The sequence below is a fragment of the Papio anubis genome, chromosome 2 (genome assembly GCF_008728515.1).
Source record: "Papio anubis isolate 15944 chromosome 2, Panubis1.0, whole genome shotgun sequence".
In the NCBI taxonomy this organism is placed as follows: Eukaryota; Metazoa; Chordata; class Mammalia; order Primates; family Cercopithecidae; genus Papio; species Papio anubis.
Window position 1 is genome coordinate 132,716,267 of NC_044977.1, and position 19,127 is coordinate 132,735,393.

At 36.9% G+C, this 19,127-nt stretch overlaps 1 protein-coding gene across 1 annotated transcript in view; it reads right to left on the bottom strand.

Moving 5' to 3' along the window:
- The window catches only part of LOC101021093 (schwannomin-interacting protein 1), an 803,298-nt gene extending 785,058 nt beyond the window's left edge, over nucleotides 1–18,240 (bottom strand). Inside the window, exon 1 of the mRNA XM_017955752.1 lies at nucleotides 17,916–18,240. Coding sequence (XP_017811241.1) covers nucleotides 17,916–17,924 — 9 coding nt within the window. The 5' untranslated portion in view covers nucleotides 17,925–18,240. The remainder of the gene's footprint in view (nucleotides 1–17,915) is intronic.
- Between the last annotated feature and the right edge of the window lie 887 nt (nucleotides 18,241–19,127).

Here is a 19,127-nt window from a genome sequence, read left to right on the forward strand (position 1 = left end):
CCACTGAAAATTTAGCTATTTGAAAGTACATTGTAGAGATCATGAAACTTCACCCCTAAATACCTCAGCACATGTCTCCTAAGAATAAGAGTATTCTCTCGCATGACCACAATATACTATCCGGGCTAAAAAAAAAAAAGTTAATTCAGAAATATTATCTTATAAACAGTTTACATTGACATTCCCCCTGTTGTTTCTAAAATGGCCTTTTTTTTTTTCTTTGAGATGGAGTCTTGCTCTGTCACCCATGTTGGAGTGCAGTGGCGCAATCTCAGCTCACTGCAAGCTCCGCCTCCCAGGTTCACACCATTCTCCTGCCTCAGCCTCCCAAGCAGCTGGGACTACAGGCGCCTGTCACTGCGCTCGGCTAATTTTTTTGTATTTTTAGTAGAGACGGGGTTTCACCATGTTAGCCAGGATGGTCTTGATCTCCTGACTTCGTGATCCACCCGCCTTGGCCTCCCAAAGGGCTGAGATTACAGACATGAGCCACCGCGCAGGGCCTAAAATGTCTTTTATGGTCTTTGTATGGTGTAGAGAGGGAAATCCAGGATCTAGTCAAGGTCCACATAGTGCATTTGGATGCTACGTTTCTGTTTGGTCTTTCCATAGCTAGAACAGTCCCAAAGATACCAGCCACTTGTCTTACAAAATGTGCCACATTCTGGATTTGTCTGACTGTATCCTTGTGATTATATTCTGATTTAACATTTTTGCCAAGAGTACTGTGTAGGTGATATTGTATTCATCTTACTGCAACTCATCAGGAAGCAGATAATGTCAAGTGGTCCCCCTCTTGATGATGCTGGGTTGGGGAAGGTGATGTCCTCCAGATCTGTCCACTGTAGAGGCACATTTTCCCCCTCGTAGTAATTTAAGTCATCTGAAGGGTTAGACTTTGAGAATATGAGAATATTCTGAATCCATAAAATAATTTTAGCATTCATTGACACTCTTTGCTTAATTTATTAGAAATTTCAAAATAGATATTATTTAATTCCATTATTCCTTCTACATTTATTAGCTGAAATTCTGTGAAGCATAGCTTTCTGCACTACTCTTTCCTCCTTTCTCTTTCTTTTTAGTATCACTATGAACCCATGGGCTTTTAAAGTTTTTATTTAAAAGTTATAATATTTTAGTGCCATTATCATTCTGATATTCAAATTGTCCCAAAAGCCAAAGGGAGTCCTTCAAGCTGCAGGGTGTGTGTGTGTGTGTGTGTGTGTGTAAATACCCATACCCATTTTGGTTTTGATAACTGTCTTAATTTCTGACACTGCAGACTCACTGCTATGGTCTGAATGTTTGTGTCCCTCTCAAATTCATCTGTTGAAATCCTAATCCCCAAGGTGATATTAGAAAGTGCAGTCTTTGGGAGGTGATTGGGTCATGAAAGTGGAGCCCTTATGAATGAAGGTGGAGCCCTTATGAATGGAATTAGTACCATTAATCCCATTAGGGACCCCAAAGAACTCTCTACAACTCTTTCCACAAGGTGAGAATACAACAAGAAGTTGAGAAGTCAGTAATTGGCAACCTAGAAGAGGGTCCTCACAAGAGCCCAACCATGCTGGCACCCTGATCTTGGACTTCCAGTCTACAAAACCAAGAGAAATAATTTTTGTTAATAAGCCACCCAGTCTATGTTATTTGTTGTTAACTGCCTGAATAGACTAAGATATTGTCTCTGCCCTACACTTGTATTCACACATTTAATCCAGGAGTATTCTTTCTAATCAATGTTATTATAGCAAAAGCTGATGAATTATGAAGATGACAGTACTATTATTCTAAAAAAAAATTCCTAAGAAAAATTCAAGTTACAGTTTCCATAGGTCAACATTAATTATATTAATATCATTTTGAAACTTCCTCAATTAATGCTTTCTACTATATTTTAGGGATTTTGTTTTTAGCTACATCTGCAGGAATTATGATACAAATCAACTGGGGACATTAAGAAAGAACAAAACTACATTTTATCCCTTATTCCTGAAAGCTAGTAAGGCTTTTATGTTATGTCCGTATGAAACTAGACAACTGATCAATTTTGTTGATTCCTTCCAACTGATAAATTTTGTGAAAAGACAAGGTGGGAAGCCCAAGTCTAGGTCACGCAAATGGGCTGAGTCCTAGCTCTGCCCTTCAAGGGAGAGGCCTGGCTGTCCCAGACCTTGTGGGAAGGGCGGCCGCTGTACCCTCTCCACAGTCCCGGACTCAACTCATTTCTCCTACTCTCGCCTCAGCTTCCTCACAGCTGACCTTCATTTCATTCCCCTCTCCTAATTCCTCCAATATGACACACCCATATGTGCCTCTGAGTTTTTAGCCCTGGACAAGTCTAACTTCCCTCCCATGGTCCACTGACTCCATGAATAGACCCAGACCAGTCCCACCCACCAACTCCATGGACCATATGCTTCTCAGAACCGACCCAGCATCCAACAATCTTGTACAAACAGAATTTATGCATTTCCCTTGATAACAAGTAACTAGGATGTGCCTCTAAGACCTGAAGGACAGGACTAGAGTAAATCCCCTTCAAGGCTCAGGATATAAAACCTAGGTCTTAATGGGGTTACCTCCTCTGTCATTTTCATGAGCTTTTTTTTCTGGTTTCTGCCAAAACTTGAAATGATCATATTCCCATGCTTTTATTCAGTGCTTTTCTTTCATGCTGGAGGCAAGGTAACCTCTGGAGTCACATAGACTAGCTCCTCTGATTACCAGCTGTGTGACCCTGGCAAGTTGCTTAACCCTTCTAGGCTTTGGTTTCCCTATCTGTAAAGTAGATATAATAATAGTAGCTACATCATAGGTTTGTTGTGAAGAGTGAATAAGGAACATGTCTATAGGATGCACAATGTCTGAAAGTGATAGGTCAGTTATGTGAGCTCTTATTATGATTATGGCTTCATTCTCACCTGCTGGGCAATCTCATCAAAGACTTTCCTATTTTTATGCAAACAACTTCCAGATTTACCAATACCCTCTAATTAGTCTTCCATTCTTCCACTCTAAAACTGTCCTACCAACATGCTACTAGACTTTTCTAGCTTCTCAAACTCAACATTTCCAAACCGAATTTATCTTCTTTTAGTACACTCATTTTTATGCCTTTTTTTTTTACTTATTTTTAGATAATTGTAGATTCACACAATTTTCATTGTAGGAAATAATAGAGAAAAATATTGTGTACTCTTTCTCTAGTTTCCCCCAATGATGACATCTTACATAACTACAGTACAATATCACAACCAGGAAATTGATATTGATACAATCCAAGCTTAATCAAGTTTCACCAGTTTTACATGCACTGTATATGTGTGTGTGTGTTTTTAGTTCTATATAATTTTATCACATATATGGGTTCATGTAACCACTAACCACAGTCCATATACAGAACAGTTCCATCACAAGGATCCCTCCTGCTACCCTTTTATAGCCCCCCCGCCTCCTTCCTCTTCTTTTCCCAACTTGTGGCAACAACGAATTTGTTCCCCATCTATATAATTTTGTCACTACAAGAATGTTATATGAATGGCATCATACAATATATAATTTTTTGATACTGCTTTTCTTCACTCAGTATAATTTCCAAGAGATCACCCAAGTTGTGTATATCAATAGTTCTCTTCCTTTTACTATGGAATGGTATTCCAGTTTATGACATGCCACAGTTTGACCAACCAGTCACACATTAAAGTACACTGCAGTTGTTTCCAGTTTGGGGTTATTATGACTAAAGCTGCTATATACATTTGTGTACAGTCATCTACGTGAATACAGTTTTCATTTTTGTGAGATAAATGTCCAACAGTGCAATTATAGTGTTGCATGGTAAGCACATTTTAGTTCTGTAAGAAATTGTCATATTTTACTCTAGAATGGTTGTACCACATTATATTCTCACCAGCGTCCGAGTGGTCCAGTTTTTCTGCATCCTCATCAGCATTTGATGTTATCACTACTTTTAATTTTAGCCAGTCTGATTGATATGTAGTGATATCCCATTGTCATTTTAATTTGCACTTCACCAATGGCTAATGATGTTGGACATCCTTTCATGTGCTTATTTGCCATCTATATATCCTCTTCACGTGAAATGTATGTATATGTATTTTGTCCATTTTCCAAAAGGATTGTTTGGGTTATTTATTGTTGAAAGAGTTCATTGTATATATTCTAGATACAATTCCTTTGTTATATATGCCATTTGCAAATATTGTCCCCCAGTCTATAGCTTGTCTTTTCTTTCTCTTGACAAGGTCTTTCACAGAGCAAAAGTTTTTAATGTTGATAGTGTCCAATTTGACAGTTTTCTTCTTTTATGAATAGTGCTTTTGGTGATAAGTTTAAGAAGGCTTTACCTAATCTGAGGTTTCAAAATTTTTCTATTTTTTTCTAAACTTTTTATAGTTTTCCATTTTACATTCAAGTCTGTGATCCATTATGAGGTAATTTTTGTATAAGGCATATGGTTGAGGTTCATATTCTTGCTGAAGGATATCAGATTTCTCTCACATTTTGAACAATGACATTGCTATTCACAGAGAGGTTATTGAGCCTGTGGGTCTCCCTTTTCCTTTTCATGTCCTCCTCCATCCAGTCTGTTTTTCTCTGTCTGTCCTAGAATCATTTTCTTAAAACCACATTTCATCATGTCATTCTCCTGTGTAAACACCTTAGATGGGTGTTGACTCATGATGACAGACCTCTAGCCCTTTAGCTGGGCATACACCACTTAGACAACCCAACCACAGTTTCCCTTTCCTTAACCTCCACATATTTGCACAGTGCTTCAGCCACACAGGACACACAAAGGTCTTTCAGAGATGCTTTACAGATGCCATTTTTCCCCACTACAAAACCATTTTTTTCCCCCTGTGTCTCCCGCCTCAACACTAGCTGGAAGGTCACCTTTTCCACATATCTTTCCCCTAAAACACTTGCTCCCCTAACTTCCCAGGAAGAATTGCATCCTCATCCAAATTCCCATGAAACTCTCCTCATGCTTCTTTACTGCCTATGTTTTTTTGTCTGTAAAATAGGCCTAAAAAAAGAAAAACTTATAGAGTTGTTTGGAAACTAAATGAGTTAATACCTGTAAAGCAAATAGAAGCACAATCTAGGCCATAATCAGTGCTCAATACATTTGTTATTGATGTCATAATTTTCATATACCTTTGTTGTATCTCATGTAATAGTTTATTATAGATACTTTTTCTAAGTTGATTATTTATTCTTCTTCTCTACCAGGTTGTGTAAGGTTTTCTATAGCTTCTCTTACTTTCCCACAATGTTAGTACATAATAGATTGTGATAAACATTTGTTGAACTAAATTCTTCAAATTTAATAAGCCAATACAATGAAAAAAAACTGACCTTTCCCCTTGAATCAACAAGTTGTTTTATTGAACTAATTATTTTGGAAATTAATGGACATCCCTCCACTTCAATTTTTGTTTTGGTTGAATACAAGCATGAGGGTTAAATGAATTGCTGAAAGAAAAGATGATCATGTTATTTATTAATGACAGAAAAGTAGGTTTATTCTACTTAATGCTCTCCAGTAAGACAATACTCTTTTTTGTTTAAGGGCAAAAATTATGCTAACTCTAATAGACAGGGAATATTGGGTTCTTCATTTTGCATTAAAATCATACTTTCCCCACATTCTTGGAAGAAGTTGTATCCAGAAGGATTGTGAAGAAGAGTTAGAATAGGTGAACATTTGGGTAAAGAAGAATATAAAATACATTGGAGAAGGTGATGGAAATGGGAAGGATTTGGTCAACCACACTGAAAAAATGACATGCTCATTTCTAGTTAGTAGTTATATAAAAATAAAACTATCTAGAAAAGCAACAGTATACTTTTATACCACTGAAGAATCCCAGAATATATACACAATTAACTACAAAAAGAAATATCAAAATCTCTGGAATGCCGTATTGGCAGTATTTTTGGTGGTTCCTCCTGCCACAAAGCCTGGCTGTGGTGTCAGCATTCACCCTCCCCACCCTCAGGTGAATCTTGGCTTAAGTCATTCCCAATGCCAAGGTGTGGTTTAGGAAGGGGCCTATGGCACTGTCCTGGGCAATGAGGCACAAGAGAGTCTACTGGGAAGTTTGTCTTGCTCTTACAAAAGAAAGAGGATGTGTGAGGAGGAGCCATTTCATTTTCCTGTCTCTGAACATTGTAGTACACATGAAGATGTTGCACTCAGAGCTTCTGAAGTCACCACACAATAAAAGACACTTACAAGATAGCACTGAGAATGGCAGAGCAGCAAGGTGGAGGACTTGAGTCCATGACGAAATCACTGAGCCTCTGAAAAAATGCAGGAGTCCCTCTGTCTCAGGATATCTTGTTACCTAAGATAATAAACTCTTCATTGTCTGACTAGCTTAGCAGATTTTCTATTTCTGGCCTACAAAAGTTTATAAACAGACTCAGTATTCTGAGTGCTCTAAGTAAGACTGACATACTGATTTTAAGAGGAAATCTGCAGTTTAGTTGACTAGAAGTGCATTCATACTTATAATGACTATTCTAGAGGAGAGACAGTCAGACTTGTTGTACAACCAGTGAGAAGTAACAGTATAAAGAACACAGACTCCCGAAGCAGGGAGCCCAGGTTCAAATCTCACTTTTGTAGCTCACCAGCTATGGGGCCTTAGGCAAGATACTTTATTTGACTGAATTTCAGTTCCTTCATTGTAAAATGCCTACAGCAATACCTACCTCATAGGTTGATAGGGTGTACTAAATGCAATAATGTAATAATAAAGGGCCTGTCAAATAGGAACCCAAATAAATGTTAATTTCTCTTCCCCTAATTAATCCTTTGCCAAGATGAAACACTAACTCGGCTTATTAGACCATTAATTCAGACGCCTTCTTTCCAGCAGGAATTACTCTGTCAGCGGGGCTGGTGTCATCAAGAGTAATTTCTGCTGAAAAGTTTCCAATCTTCACGTTTCTACTGTGAAGCCTAGTGTGGTGCAGAAGGGATCAGGCAGGGTTACTTCCAACCATAGAGAAAATTGATGTGACGATAACCACAGTGGAAGGGTTTATACGCCCTTGATTGTTTTATTCTCACCCCTTAAAAAAGGTATGTGGGTGGAATTAATGGGCTCCAGGAAAGTGTGCTTGTAGTAACTTTTCCTCCGAGTTATTTCCACATTTTCCGTTACATTCCACCAAAAGCAAATTGTACTCTACTGATCATGATTACCAAGCTCCTGAATACAATTAATTAACACACTGACTTAATAATATATTGTGTTTGGATTATAAAAACAAAAGTAGCAGTTGGTGTCAGCAAGAAGTCCTCTTCATTTCTGGTATAGTAATACAGGCTATTGTAAAGGTATTCAACTTTTGCAATAAATAAATAGAAGTCATGTTTACCTAAATAGTCATTAGTTACATGCTTGTACTAATAATAAGGGTAAAATTGGCAAATATAACTGGGAGACAATTAGACATCAAAACCCTTTAAAATGCATTTACTCTTTGACCTAAAAATTCCACTTTTAGGAATTTATTTTTTATAAAGAAATAAAGACTTGTGCAATAATTTTTCAAGAATTTTTCTTGCAGGAAGAAAACAACCTAAGCATTTAAGATCCAAAGATTAAATTAGGGAATGTCTACCCAATCAAATACTACACAACCATTGAAAATGAAATCATAGGAAAAAAAAATATATTGACATGGAAAGATGCACATGATATATTCCCAGATTTTGAGAGGTCATAAACTGTACGTTCAGTGCTTTAGAGTTTTCATTAAAACATATTTATTTTTTAGTTTCAATGGCTATATACCAAAATGATTATGAAATGCTTCTTCTTAAGGATTTTTATTCCATCTGGATTCTGTATTTTTTTTCAGTAAGTATAAACTGTGTAATAAAGCAAAATAATTTTTAAAAACTCAAATGAGAAATTAGTAAAATACTTTTAAGCTAAATAGCTAGTAAATAGACCTTTCATTGTTTATTATCTAGATTCTGAACTCTGGCTTCTCAGATTTCAGCCAAAATCTGATTTTTAAAGTTGTAATTTAGGAGGCTGAAGACCAACTCCCCAGGGTAAGAAGATCATCAGGTTGTCCTTTTAGGGGAGGTGACTGCTCCCTCCTCGTCTTACTGATGACCATAAACTAGAAAGGTAGTGAACTCTGTTTTAAACTGGGGGTATTCTCTTCAGTCAGAAATGTCCAAGCCCCTACAATGACATGCAGGGAAGTTTAAAGTAGCTTTCCTGCCCATGCTTAGTTGGTTCTTTGTGTTTCCAGGGAAGGATCCTTCCAAAGAAAAGAAGCCAATTGGCACCCACTCTGGGATGCAGCTCCTGGCTGTCACCTCCAAGGAGACAAAAGTTCTGGCTTCTATCAGAACCCTGCCTGCCATGCTTACCTGGACCCTGATTTAGTTATCATATTATTAATTATTATTATTGCCTTGGGTGTTTATTGACCCTCTGCTGTGTACCATGCACTTTGCCAGGCACTTTTCACACATTATTTCATTTAAAATCTTAACAGCAGCCATGGAAGGTTAAAGTTGTCATTAACCTCATTTTATAGATGAAGAAACAGTTTGCCCAAGATTATATGGCTAGTAAGGATGAGAGGCAAAATGAGAAACTAGATCTACCTGGATTTTATTAGAGGTTCCTTAACCAATTAAATTTGGATGTTTATAATTCACTTTGGGGAGAAAGTTCAATTTGCCATTCCTGGGTCTTTCTAGACCAGAGTTAAAAGTAATTCCAAGAAAGTACTAAACCACTTCACATTTCACAACCAGAGGAGTGATTCTGCTGTATAGCCACACCCTTGAGTGCTGGTGGCAAAAAAAAAAAAAAAAAAAAAAAAAGGCCAAGACACAGCCAAGGGTCCTTCTGTGTTCAGCTCCACGCTGACTTACTTGTCGCTTAACTTTTCTAAACCTCAGATCCTTATATAGAAAATGAGCTTTATTCTTGTCCTAAATACCTTGTTTGTGAGTATCAAATAAGACAATGTGTGTGTAGGCACTTTTGAAAGTACAAAGAGCAGGAATCTTGATTACTCCTCATGCAAATCACTTCCGCCCTCAAAACTCAAAAGCAATGTAACTTTTATACAGCATTTTGCAAAAGACTGAGTGAGGGGTTTTAGAAATACAGAGAAACCTTAATGTAAAAAAGTCCCCTGTGTAATGTTTCCCCATGTTTAGCGTTAATAAGTCCTGAGGAAAAGTCATTGACTCAATGCTCCCTACCCCCATCTAATGCTTTTGATTTAATGTTTCCTCTCTAAGTGCATGAATTTTTGAAATACAGGAAATTTTGCCACAGGACTTAAGAATCTCCTGTGACTTGATGTTAGGGTATCTCCTTAGTCATTTTGGTCTGTGCTCCCTGGGAGCAAATTAGAGCTTTGGCCGTGAGTTGATACACATTCTGTTTTTAACTAAAGATGATAGTTGGCTCCATTACTCAAAAATATTATACCAAGGCTTAGGATTACATTTGCAAGGACTATTTTTTTAAAAAAACTAATATATGGCAGTAGAGGGAACAAAGGAATTTTTTATTGACCATTTTTTAAAACAACTTTAAGTTGTAAAAGCAATATATGCCCATGTTTTAAAATTCAAAGAGGGTACATAAAGTAAAATGGAAAAGTACTCACTCCACATACATTCTACTTCTGATTGGTAAACACTAGTTTCTCATACATGCTTTGAGAATTTTTCTATGATTATACAAGCAAATGGATGTAAATATATAACTATTTTTAACACAGTATCATTTATGCTATAGACTGCCCCCAAAATGCTTTTTTCCTAAAAGTATGTTTGTGTAGTTTTTAATATTTTCCTGTATTGCTCAAACAGTTTTAAGCTCTCTCCTCTGCAGTATTCCATTGCATGGATATAACAAATTATTTCAATATTTTTCCCTGGGTGAATACTTAGTTGTTTATAGATTTTTAATAACACAAACAATGCTGCAACGAAAACTTCACCACATGTCTTTGCTCAGTTATGTGAGTTCATCTGTAGAAAAATTCTTAGAAGTAAAACTGATAGGTCCGAAGGGAGGTGCTAATCAAGTGTTGATAGATTTTTTTAAATGCAAATTACCATCTAAAACTGGTTGTCCTAATTTGCTTTTCACCCACCCTTGCTATTGAGAGCCCTGCCTTTGTCAACAATGGGTATAGATGATACAACAATCTATTAAACTAAGATGGATACTATTAATTTTCAGTGGACACTGGATTAAAACAAGTATTTTTTTAGGTCTCAGATAACAAGAAACTGGAAATCCTTGCCCCTAGAGGTACTGTGAATCTCCAGGCCTTGAGCTCTGAGAAGAAATCACATTGAAGTGAAATAAATCTCAAAAGAGGGGCTTAACACTCATGGAGTGTTTATTGTGTGCCAGGCACTGTTCTAAGTACTTCATATACCTTAAGTCTCCTGTAATTCCCAACAACCCTATTACAAAGGTACTTTAGTCATTTCCATTTTACAGACAAAAAAAACTAAGGCACAGGGAACTCAATTCCCCAAGGTAACTCGGCTGATAAATGATAATGCTCAGATTTCAGCCTAGAAGTTTGGGTCCAGGGTCAGGTGCTTTTAATCACTTATGCACTCTGTCTCTGTGCTCCTAACGATATGCTAAACACATTTATTGAATACCTACCCTGTGCCAGGACTGACACAGGCACCGTCTTATCCTCATAGCAATACTAAGTAGTATTATTCCTGTTCCAGAGATATTAAAGTGGCTTTCCAAAGTGACAGCAAGGGGATGTGTACCGGGACATGTCTGATTCCAAAGCCTGTATTTATTCCACTACAACATGCTTCTTTACAGGAACTAGTTGTCATAATATTCATTTTACAGATAAGAAAATCAATACTTCAGAATGAGACATATAAGGGGCTATAAATGGGGTCATCCTTGCTAACAAAGAGAGCCTACCAGGGAGCTCCATCACATCTCGTTCTTCCTTCATCAGACTGTCATACAGTTGGAATATTCATGTATATTTAATTACATATACATGGTCATAGAGTAGCATATAGTGGCAATTTGCTGTCTCCCATAAAGTATGAGCTCAAATTGTCCAATGTGGACTAAAATTGAAGGCAGAATTAAAGTCTCCCAATTCCAAGTATCAACAAAGCCCATTTAAAAAAAGTGATATAGTTAGGTGAGGATGAGCAGATGGACTCCCACACTGCAGAGACATACATCACTAGAATATGGTAGCAACATATTTTTAAGCTCAGTGAGAAACTCATTATCTGTCCATCAAAAAAATAGGTTTGGTGCTGGTTCCTGAATTTACAACTGTGTTTCCTTACAGTATATAGGAAAGTTTGAGAGCCCAGGAAAGGTAAGAAGAACAGTCCAAGGATGGAGAGCTTCAGAGGAGAGCCTTCTGGGTGGGCAAACCCCACCAGCCAATCACTGCTTCTGCTCACACCCTCCATGCCCAGCTCAATGTCTAAGAGCTCAGGCCCTGGGTCCAAATCCACTCTGCTACTTGACCACTGTGTTACCTTTAACAGGTTATCAAGCCTCTCCAGCAGTTTTCCTCATCTGTGAGATAGGCAGTAACCAACAGTGTCTGCCTCATTGATCTGCCATGAAGATTAAATATCATCCGTATAGATCGCTTCCCTGAAGTTTGGAGTTGGAGCACAGAATTACAAATGTCCACATACACAGACCCCTCCCTTTTATGTTTCAGTGTCTTATTCATTTTTTTAATGAAATCAGGAAAACATACTGTCCTATATCTAAGTCTGAAACAGAAAAGGGAATTTATACTCATTGGCTTACGATAGCTCCATGCTCTGGAGGTCAGAGTATGCAAATCTTGTATTTCTATGTCTGGCAGCCCTAGTTACGAATGAGGCATTAGATCTCTGTTATCACTGTCACAAAACAAACAACATGTTACCAGCTTATCTTTTGATTGTCGCAGCTTGTTAGGCACAAGTCAGTGTAGGCGGTTATTCAGTCAGATTTGGAGGTTAATTTGATTGTCTCTTAAAAAATTTTTTTTGTACACCATGGATGCTAACATAATATTACTACAAGGGGTTTCCTGCACTCTACAGTAAAACAAGTCAGCCTGGAAGAATATGCAAATGTGACTGTTATGTTGTTCAGTTTTCAGGGCAATTAAATATTTGCTTTGAGCTTCTCATATTGCATTGCAAATTCCTATAAAACTTATTATTCATTTCTGCACCTAAAGCTTATTTAGCATCAAGTCTTTGCCATTATTTCCGTTTTATTGAAAATTGAGTTTTTAATTATGTGTCACAATCATATATAATGTGAATCTTTATTTGTAAAGTCTTTTTTCTGTTCATGTTAAATCAATTACCTTTGCCCCTTTGTTAGTTGGGCAGTGGGAGGCAGCAGTTTCAGATTTCCTCTATGAGAAGATGTCTGCAACTCATGATAACAGTGTTGGCTCTTCTATCTACCCCAGGAACAAAGACCTTTAATTAGATGGGCCAGTCTTGTCAGCCTCTGCTGGGCAGGATCAGGTCTATATGAAGCCAATACAACTTCTTAAAAAAATAAAATATAATAATAATTAGTTACTCAAACTGGCTGTTAGAAATTGTGTGGATCCCAAAAAGGTGTTTTTACAGTTGAATTTAGAAAAAAGAACCTAAATGTTGTTAGAATGGTTGGTGTCTGTAAACATAGCTTTTGTCTTTGATGCCTTAATCTTTTGTTTAAAGGATTATTGTGAAAATCTCTAAATGACAGTAAATTAAAAATCAGGCAAAATTTGAGGAGCTGAACAAGCAGTGCCTGAGATGAAGGAAAAATGAAAAATTTGTGTAATATTCATTTGGGGAAATAAATGAGATGGTTAATCTGCAGACACCTCTTAGACTCTTGTCATCTTTCCTCAACAAGATCCTTCTGTCCATTTCTGGTTCCCATATACAAGCCTCCCATCACTCAATTCAAGTGTTCAAGTCCCATTTGAGTACTATCTTCCCCTCACATCTTCTTTTAATAAGCCTTAAAATTCTATTTTTCCTTCATATTTTTTCATGTCTTTTTTTATTTTTTACATTCCTAACTCAAGACCTCATTTCTTCTCACCTGGAATAGCAACACAGCCTTCTTACTGGTCTCCCTGACTCTGATTGCTCTCCATTCAGTGGAGCCTCCACATCACAGCCTCATTCACCTTCATGCAAGCCTAATTTGATCATGTTACTTCTCTGATCAGATCCCTTCAAAAGAAAAGTTAAACTCCATGACCACAGTTCTTTGGTCAGCTCCAATTTACTTTTCCAGGTATATCTCCCATTAGTTTCCATATATTCTCCAAATATATGGAATTCTATATTCTATATTTAAAAATTCTATTCTATTCTATAAAATTCTATTCTATAAAATACCTATTCTATATTTAAAATATTTAAAAATAAACAATTCTAATGTTCCTTAGATACAGCACTGAAATTGCTTCAGCCCTGAATCCAGATTGTCCATACAGTCAGATCATACAGGGTCTTTACATGCCATAGAAAGAACCTTGGAATTCATTCTTTAGGCTACAGGGAACCAATGAAGAGTATTATGCATTGGAATTATAAATCAGAGTTGTATTTCACATAGATGATGCTGTGGCAGTGGAGAGACTGAATTGGATGGGAGCAGAGACTAGTAGGAGGATGTACTGAGCAGTTCTTGGATTTTCCTGAGAGATAAGACTGTAAGAGTACATTTGGAGGGACTATGATGAGATCAATTCTAAGTGTGTTGAATGTGAGGTTCTGGGGACTAGGGTGAGACAGGCAAGGTGCCTGAGGGTGCAAAACTTAAGGAGACACTTACTCTGAGGTGCCCACTCAGCACTTGAATGACCCAAAGCATACGTACTTCCTTAAATTCTTCACCCTAGGCACCTAGCTTGCCTTACCGCTAAGTTCCTATGATACATTTTGTAGAGATATCACCTTGACAGCCACGGAGGCACACTGCCCAGCTCTCCCTTCAAGAAAGAACTTGCTATTCAGCTGTAAGAAGTGCAGTTAGCTGACAACATCCAGCTACAGGACCTTCAGGATCTTCCTTGACTTTTAAGCCACAGTCATGCTCTTTCAGAGAACCCCTAGCCAGCGATTGAGCATAGCAGGGGTACTAGGCCTGGTCATTTCTGCCCACTGTGAGACTCCTTTAATGGGCACTCTTCCCTCCAGAGGTTGCCATTGGGTTGGGTGAGATTTTGTGAGATCTGCATTGTGTGGTCAGAAGGATCTCCCTGCCCAATTTTGCTTCCTTCCCCATTTGTCTTTACTCTCAAATAAACCACTTGCACTACTAATTCTGTCTCAGAATCTCTTCCCAGAGAACCTAAATGACACAGCCAGTGAACAACTAGTTATACCAGTCTGGACCTGGAACTAGAGATGAAATAAGCTGAAGTGATTTTTTTGTGTGTGTGTAGCTAGAAGGTTGGGCTCTAGAATCTGGGTTCAAATCCCACTCCTCCATTTCTGACCTTATACAAACTTAGACAAGTTACATAAACTTCTCAGTACCTCAGTTTCTTCACCAGTAGAATGTGGATATTAATAGTAAATGAGGACTATATAAGATAATGCATTTAAAGTATTTAGTGTAGTGCCTGGCCCATAGCTGGCCCATAGTAAATGCTCAATAAATAGAAATTAAAATTATTATGTAGACTTTGAAATTTTGTTTACAGAGGTTGTTTGGTATAACAAAATAGGATAAATGTTTACTTAATCAAATTATTTTCCACAGACTATAATAAGGTTAGTGAATACTAATTTTGAAAAATGTAAAGCCCAACTCTATAATTTTTTTAATTTTATTTCCTCTTACTTCTAATATAGCTCCTCTCTCCACACACTGTCATTGCCTTCTCGTCTCCTGCCATGATTTACTTCTCCTTTCTGTTCCATCTACCCCAAATTCTCCTATTCCTCTCCTTTATATCAATTTTTGCTAATAACCTCCTCCCCTGCTTGGTTGAGAACTCATCTTCCCCAGAGAATTTTTCTTGATCAGCATGCCCTCCCCACTCTAACTGTGATTGTTCTTCTCTATTGGCAAATGCTCCCAATAATTTTGTCCTTTTGAAACTAAGTGGTACAAAAAACAAACAAACAAAAAAAAGCCAATGCAATTCTCAAACCATATTGAAGGTGTCATGCCTCCATAAATAACAGTTAATAATGAAATAGTAGGAATGGTATCTTTAAACAGGAGCTTCCCTACTTGACACCTCCTTTTGTCCCAAAGCTAGAAGCCAGCTTGGTGATGTGATGCTTAATAAATGCTTACTAAAAGGAAGAATGTTTTCAGCTTTGGATGCGTGGTCAGCCTACAAATTATATTTGTATGTCTTCATTCTATATATGAGCCTTAAAAATAAAATGTTTGTTAGGACAGTCTCAGTCACATAATGGGGAAACTATTGTATGGGGGAAGTGTTTTACAATCATTTTAGGTATTTGGGGGTAATATAAATTTGTTTCATAAAATAAAGGCCTGGTCTACAATATGTCTAAAGCCAGTAGGAGGTCATACTTAGAGACAGATGGCAAATGCAGCATTCTTTCCTTTCACTTTTTAGTACATATGATATTCACTACAAAATGGCACAGAGTGTTTTCCTGTTACCACACAGTACTACATAAGCTTTGAAAAACAAAACCTCTTTTTACACCTATGAAACTTCAAACAAAATAACTGACTTCAAAAGTAAAGTGAGAGTATTTTGTAATGTGATTGAAGGCAAGGAATATTTTTACATAACTTACTATTTCTATATATGTATTTATGCATATTGCAATACACATGAAAAAAGGTACTGCTAAATCTTCAGCCATCCTATTCATTCAATTTAAAATCTTCATTAAGATATTTACATTCAAGGCAAGATTCCTACACTGAATAGGACACAATCTTAGGTTCATTTATAACACTGGAAATGAATAGGACCTAAAATAGGAATCAGTTACACACAGAACAATCTATGAGTATAACATCAATAGCCTACACAGATTTTTAATGGCTCCTAATATAATATGCTGTTTCAAGGAGCCATTTCTACACACTGAAATGCATTTTTACTGTACTATTATACTTTAATTATAAATTGAACATGGTTGATAAAATCAGCATTTAGAGTTATGCAAATTTTTTAAAATATACATAATCCTCTATAAGTACACAGCTCTATATGTGATAAAATATTAGATCTCGGATGCTAAAAAGTAAAAGCAGCTTTCACACTGACTTTAATAATATTCATTTTTATTGTTACAACTTAGTAAACTATTTTACTAAAGTTTACAATTGTCCACAATGCGAAGTAAATCAAAAGCAATTGCTGCTTTTATAATCATTATCATGAAGCAAAAATAATAGCCAATATAAAATAATTAACCTATTTACTACCTCATCTTAAATATATTAAGAAACTACAAGATGGCATTAATACTATCCTAATCTGCTCCACTTAAGTTAATATTTAAGATGCTTCCATTTTCAAGTATCACTACTCACTGAACATTTAGAAAACCTACTTGTGAAAATCTATTTAATTTCTTAGAAAACTACTAGTTCAAAGAAAACCTACTTAGTGCATGCTATTTGACTTGCTACCTCATTTTCTCATCTTTACAACAATTAGTTAATATTGATCTCAAAAAGCAAGAGCATAATGCAAAGTGAAAGAATTATGATAATCTCAAGGCAAGAAAACAAGTTTCTATTACAAAAGTAAGCAATACTCAAGATTAGTTGTTTTCAAGCAAATAGCACATTATAGTCATAATTAGCTCACCATCAGTTAGAAATATACATACACATTTTTCAGAATAAGTCTTTTAAATATAGTGTTGCAAGTATCTTTCTAGCTTAAGAGTTTGAAATAGCAATTAAGTACGAACCTTAAATCATTCATCTTTACAACTAGAAGAGCAAGTCCCAAGGATGTAAATCTCACCCAATGAGACAAGGGATGCTGACTATATTATTAATTGCTAAGTAATCTCTTAATTTTAGAATCTAGCACCCAACACTAGCAAATAAATAATATGATTTATGAGCCTGCACTCTCACGCTGCTTCACTCGAGTTCAATAAACACATGCAGATCCTAAATGTACAGTGTGAATGTGATTCCTACAAGACAGAAAACATAGCAGGATTTGGCTATAGCAAATCTACCCCATCTACTTATTATTCAAGCACTAGTATTTAGAATACCTAAAATGCCTGCTGAACACTGCGGATCAACGTTCCCCTGGGGTTACTCCAAAGCAGAACCACATCTTTTCCCCTCAGTGCTTACTGAGTTTGAAGAAGGCAGGTAACATGGGGTAGAAATTCTCGTGCAGCAGCAATACAACTCTTCTCTCTCAGTTTTCAAAAATCAACACTTCCTCCCCATACACATGCACACACACACACACACAAGAAAGGAGGGCTTTTTAAATAAGTGTTTAAAACATACCATTTGCATGGGTTTGAAAATTTTATTTTTCTTCTCCTTGCTGTTGTTAAGATGTTTACAGATCTGATTAGAAAATCTGGATGTTCATATAAAGTGTTGCTTTCAATGAGATTCCTTTAGTGAAATCTGTCTGCACAGACACATGAATACATAAATAATACATATTTATGCACACATGCCTACATTAACAAGGACACATGCACACACACCTAGACCAACAATTAAGCCCACACTGTTCTATAAGCTCTTTTTGACATTTTTTGCATGCATTTTAATTCAAATGACAGATTTTTAAAAAATAATAAGCAGCTGCATATAACGCACATCAAAGTGGCACGTTTAGAAAAGCAAATACATTACCAGACGCATTTTGAAGTTTCTGGAACACCCGCAGGTGAAAGGAGACTGGATCGGATGCTGGCACACTGTATTCCTCAGAATTACAGAGCTCAATGTGACTGTGGGGGAATGTGAGGCGAGTGTGAGGCTGGAAACCTTTGAGTTGAGCTCACTCTAGGCATCAGAAAGCCTCAAAGAGGGGAAAGAAAAAGGCAGCCCACAGACAGCCAGATGAGAAACTTCTGGCACCTCTCCAGCTCAGGAATGAATTCTCTGTAATTTGGAGACGTATAGTGATGGAAACGAAGAGAAACTTGGATTTACGGGTGAATTTGCTCAGCCATGCAGAAATAGGCAGGTAACAGCCTCTCAGCTCATTTTAAAACAGTCATTCAGAAACAAGACTGAATCAAAAAATTAAGAGGCATCCTGCTTTTGAAAAAATGGAAAGGCTACTCCAGCCAGCTTCCCTAGATACCTTTACAAACTTCAAATGGATCATTCCATCAGCTATTTGTTGCACATTTTATTAATCCCAGTGCAGAGGTAAACTGGAAAATCTAATTCCTTTTACGTAGAAAACTAGATTTATTGCTTCTTTTTATAATGCACTTTAGACATATAAATACATAGATTTACTTCCAGAGTTCTCGTTTCTCGTGTAAAACCACTACTGTTTAGTCCAGATAAAATGCTAAAAGGCTTGTTCACAGCTTTTCAAGGAAGTAGAGAAAAAATGTTTAATACTCAGAAGCTGAGCTGAGTACTGATATTTAAATGTACAGTTTGAAGCAAAGACAGTATAAAGGAAGAGCCCAGAGCCGTTAAGTGGCAGCTAAGAGGTACAATTATATACAAGCATTGAGGAGGCAGGTGGCTTAAGTCTATAAATTTATACATAATTAAGGATAGGAAGAAAAGAGATTTGGCAAATTAAGTGCTTAGAGACAATAGCTATGATTTTGTTTAGGTTTACAAATAGGCTAATAATTTCTGAGGAGCACACGTGGACGTCACCTTGTCTGAAGAACTCCTAAACCTCACAAATAGAGAGCGAGTTCGAAGGCATTGCACACTGGCAATCTATATTCAAATGTAATGAGGAGGACGATATTACCATGAAGAATGTTGTCATACTACATTGTGCCTGTGTGGCTTAACTACTCATCCAACCTTGCAAATGGCCATTTGCCTGGACTCAATAGCAAACGTGCTATTGATGGGAAGGAGTAG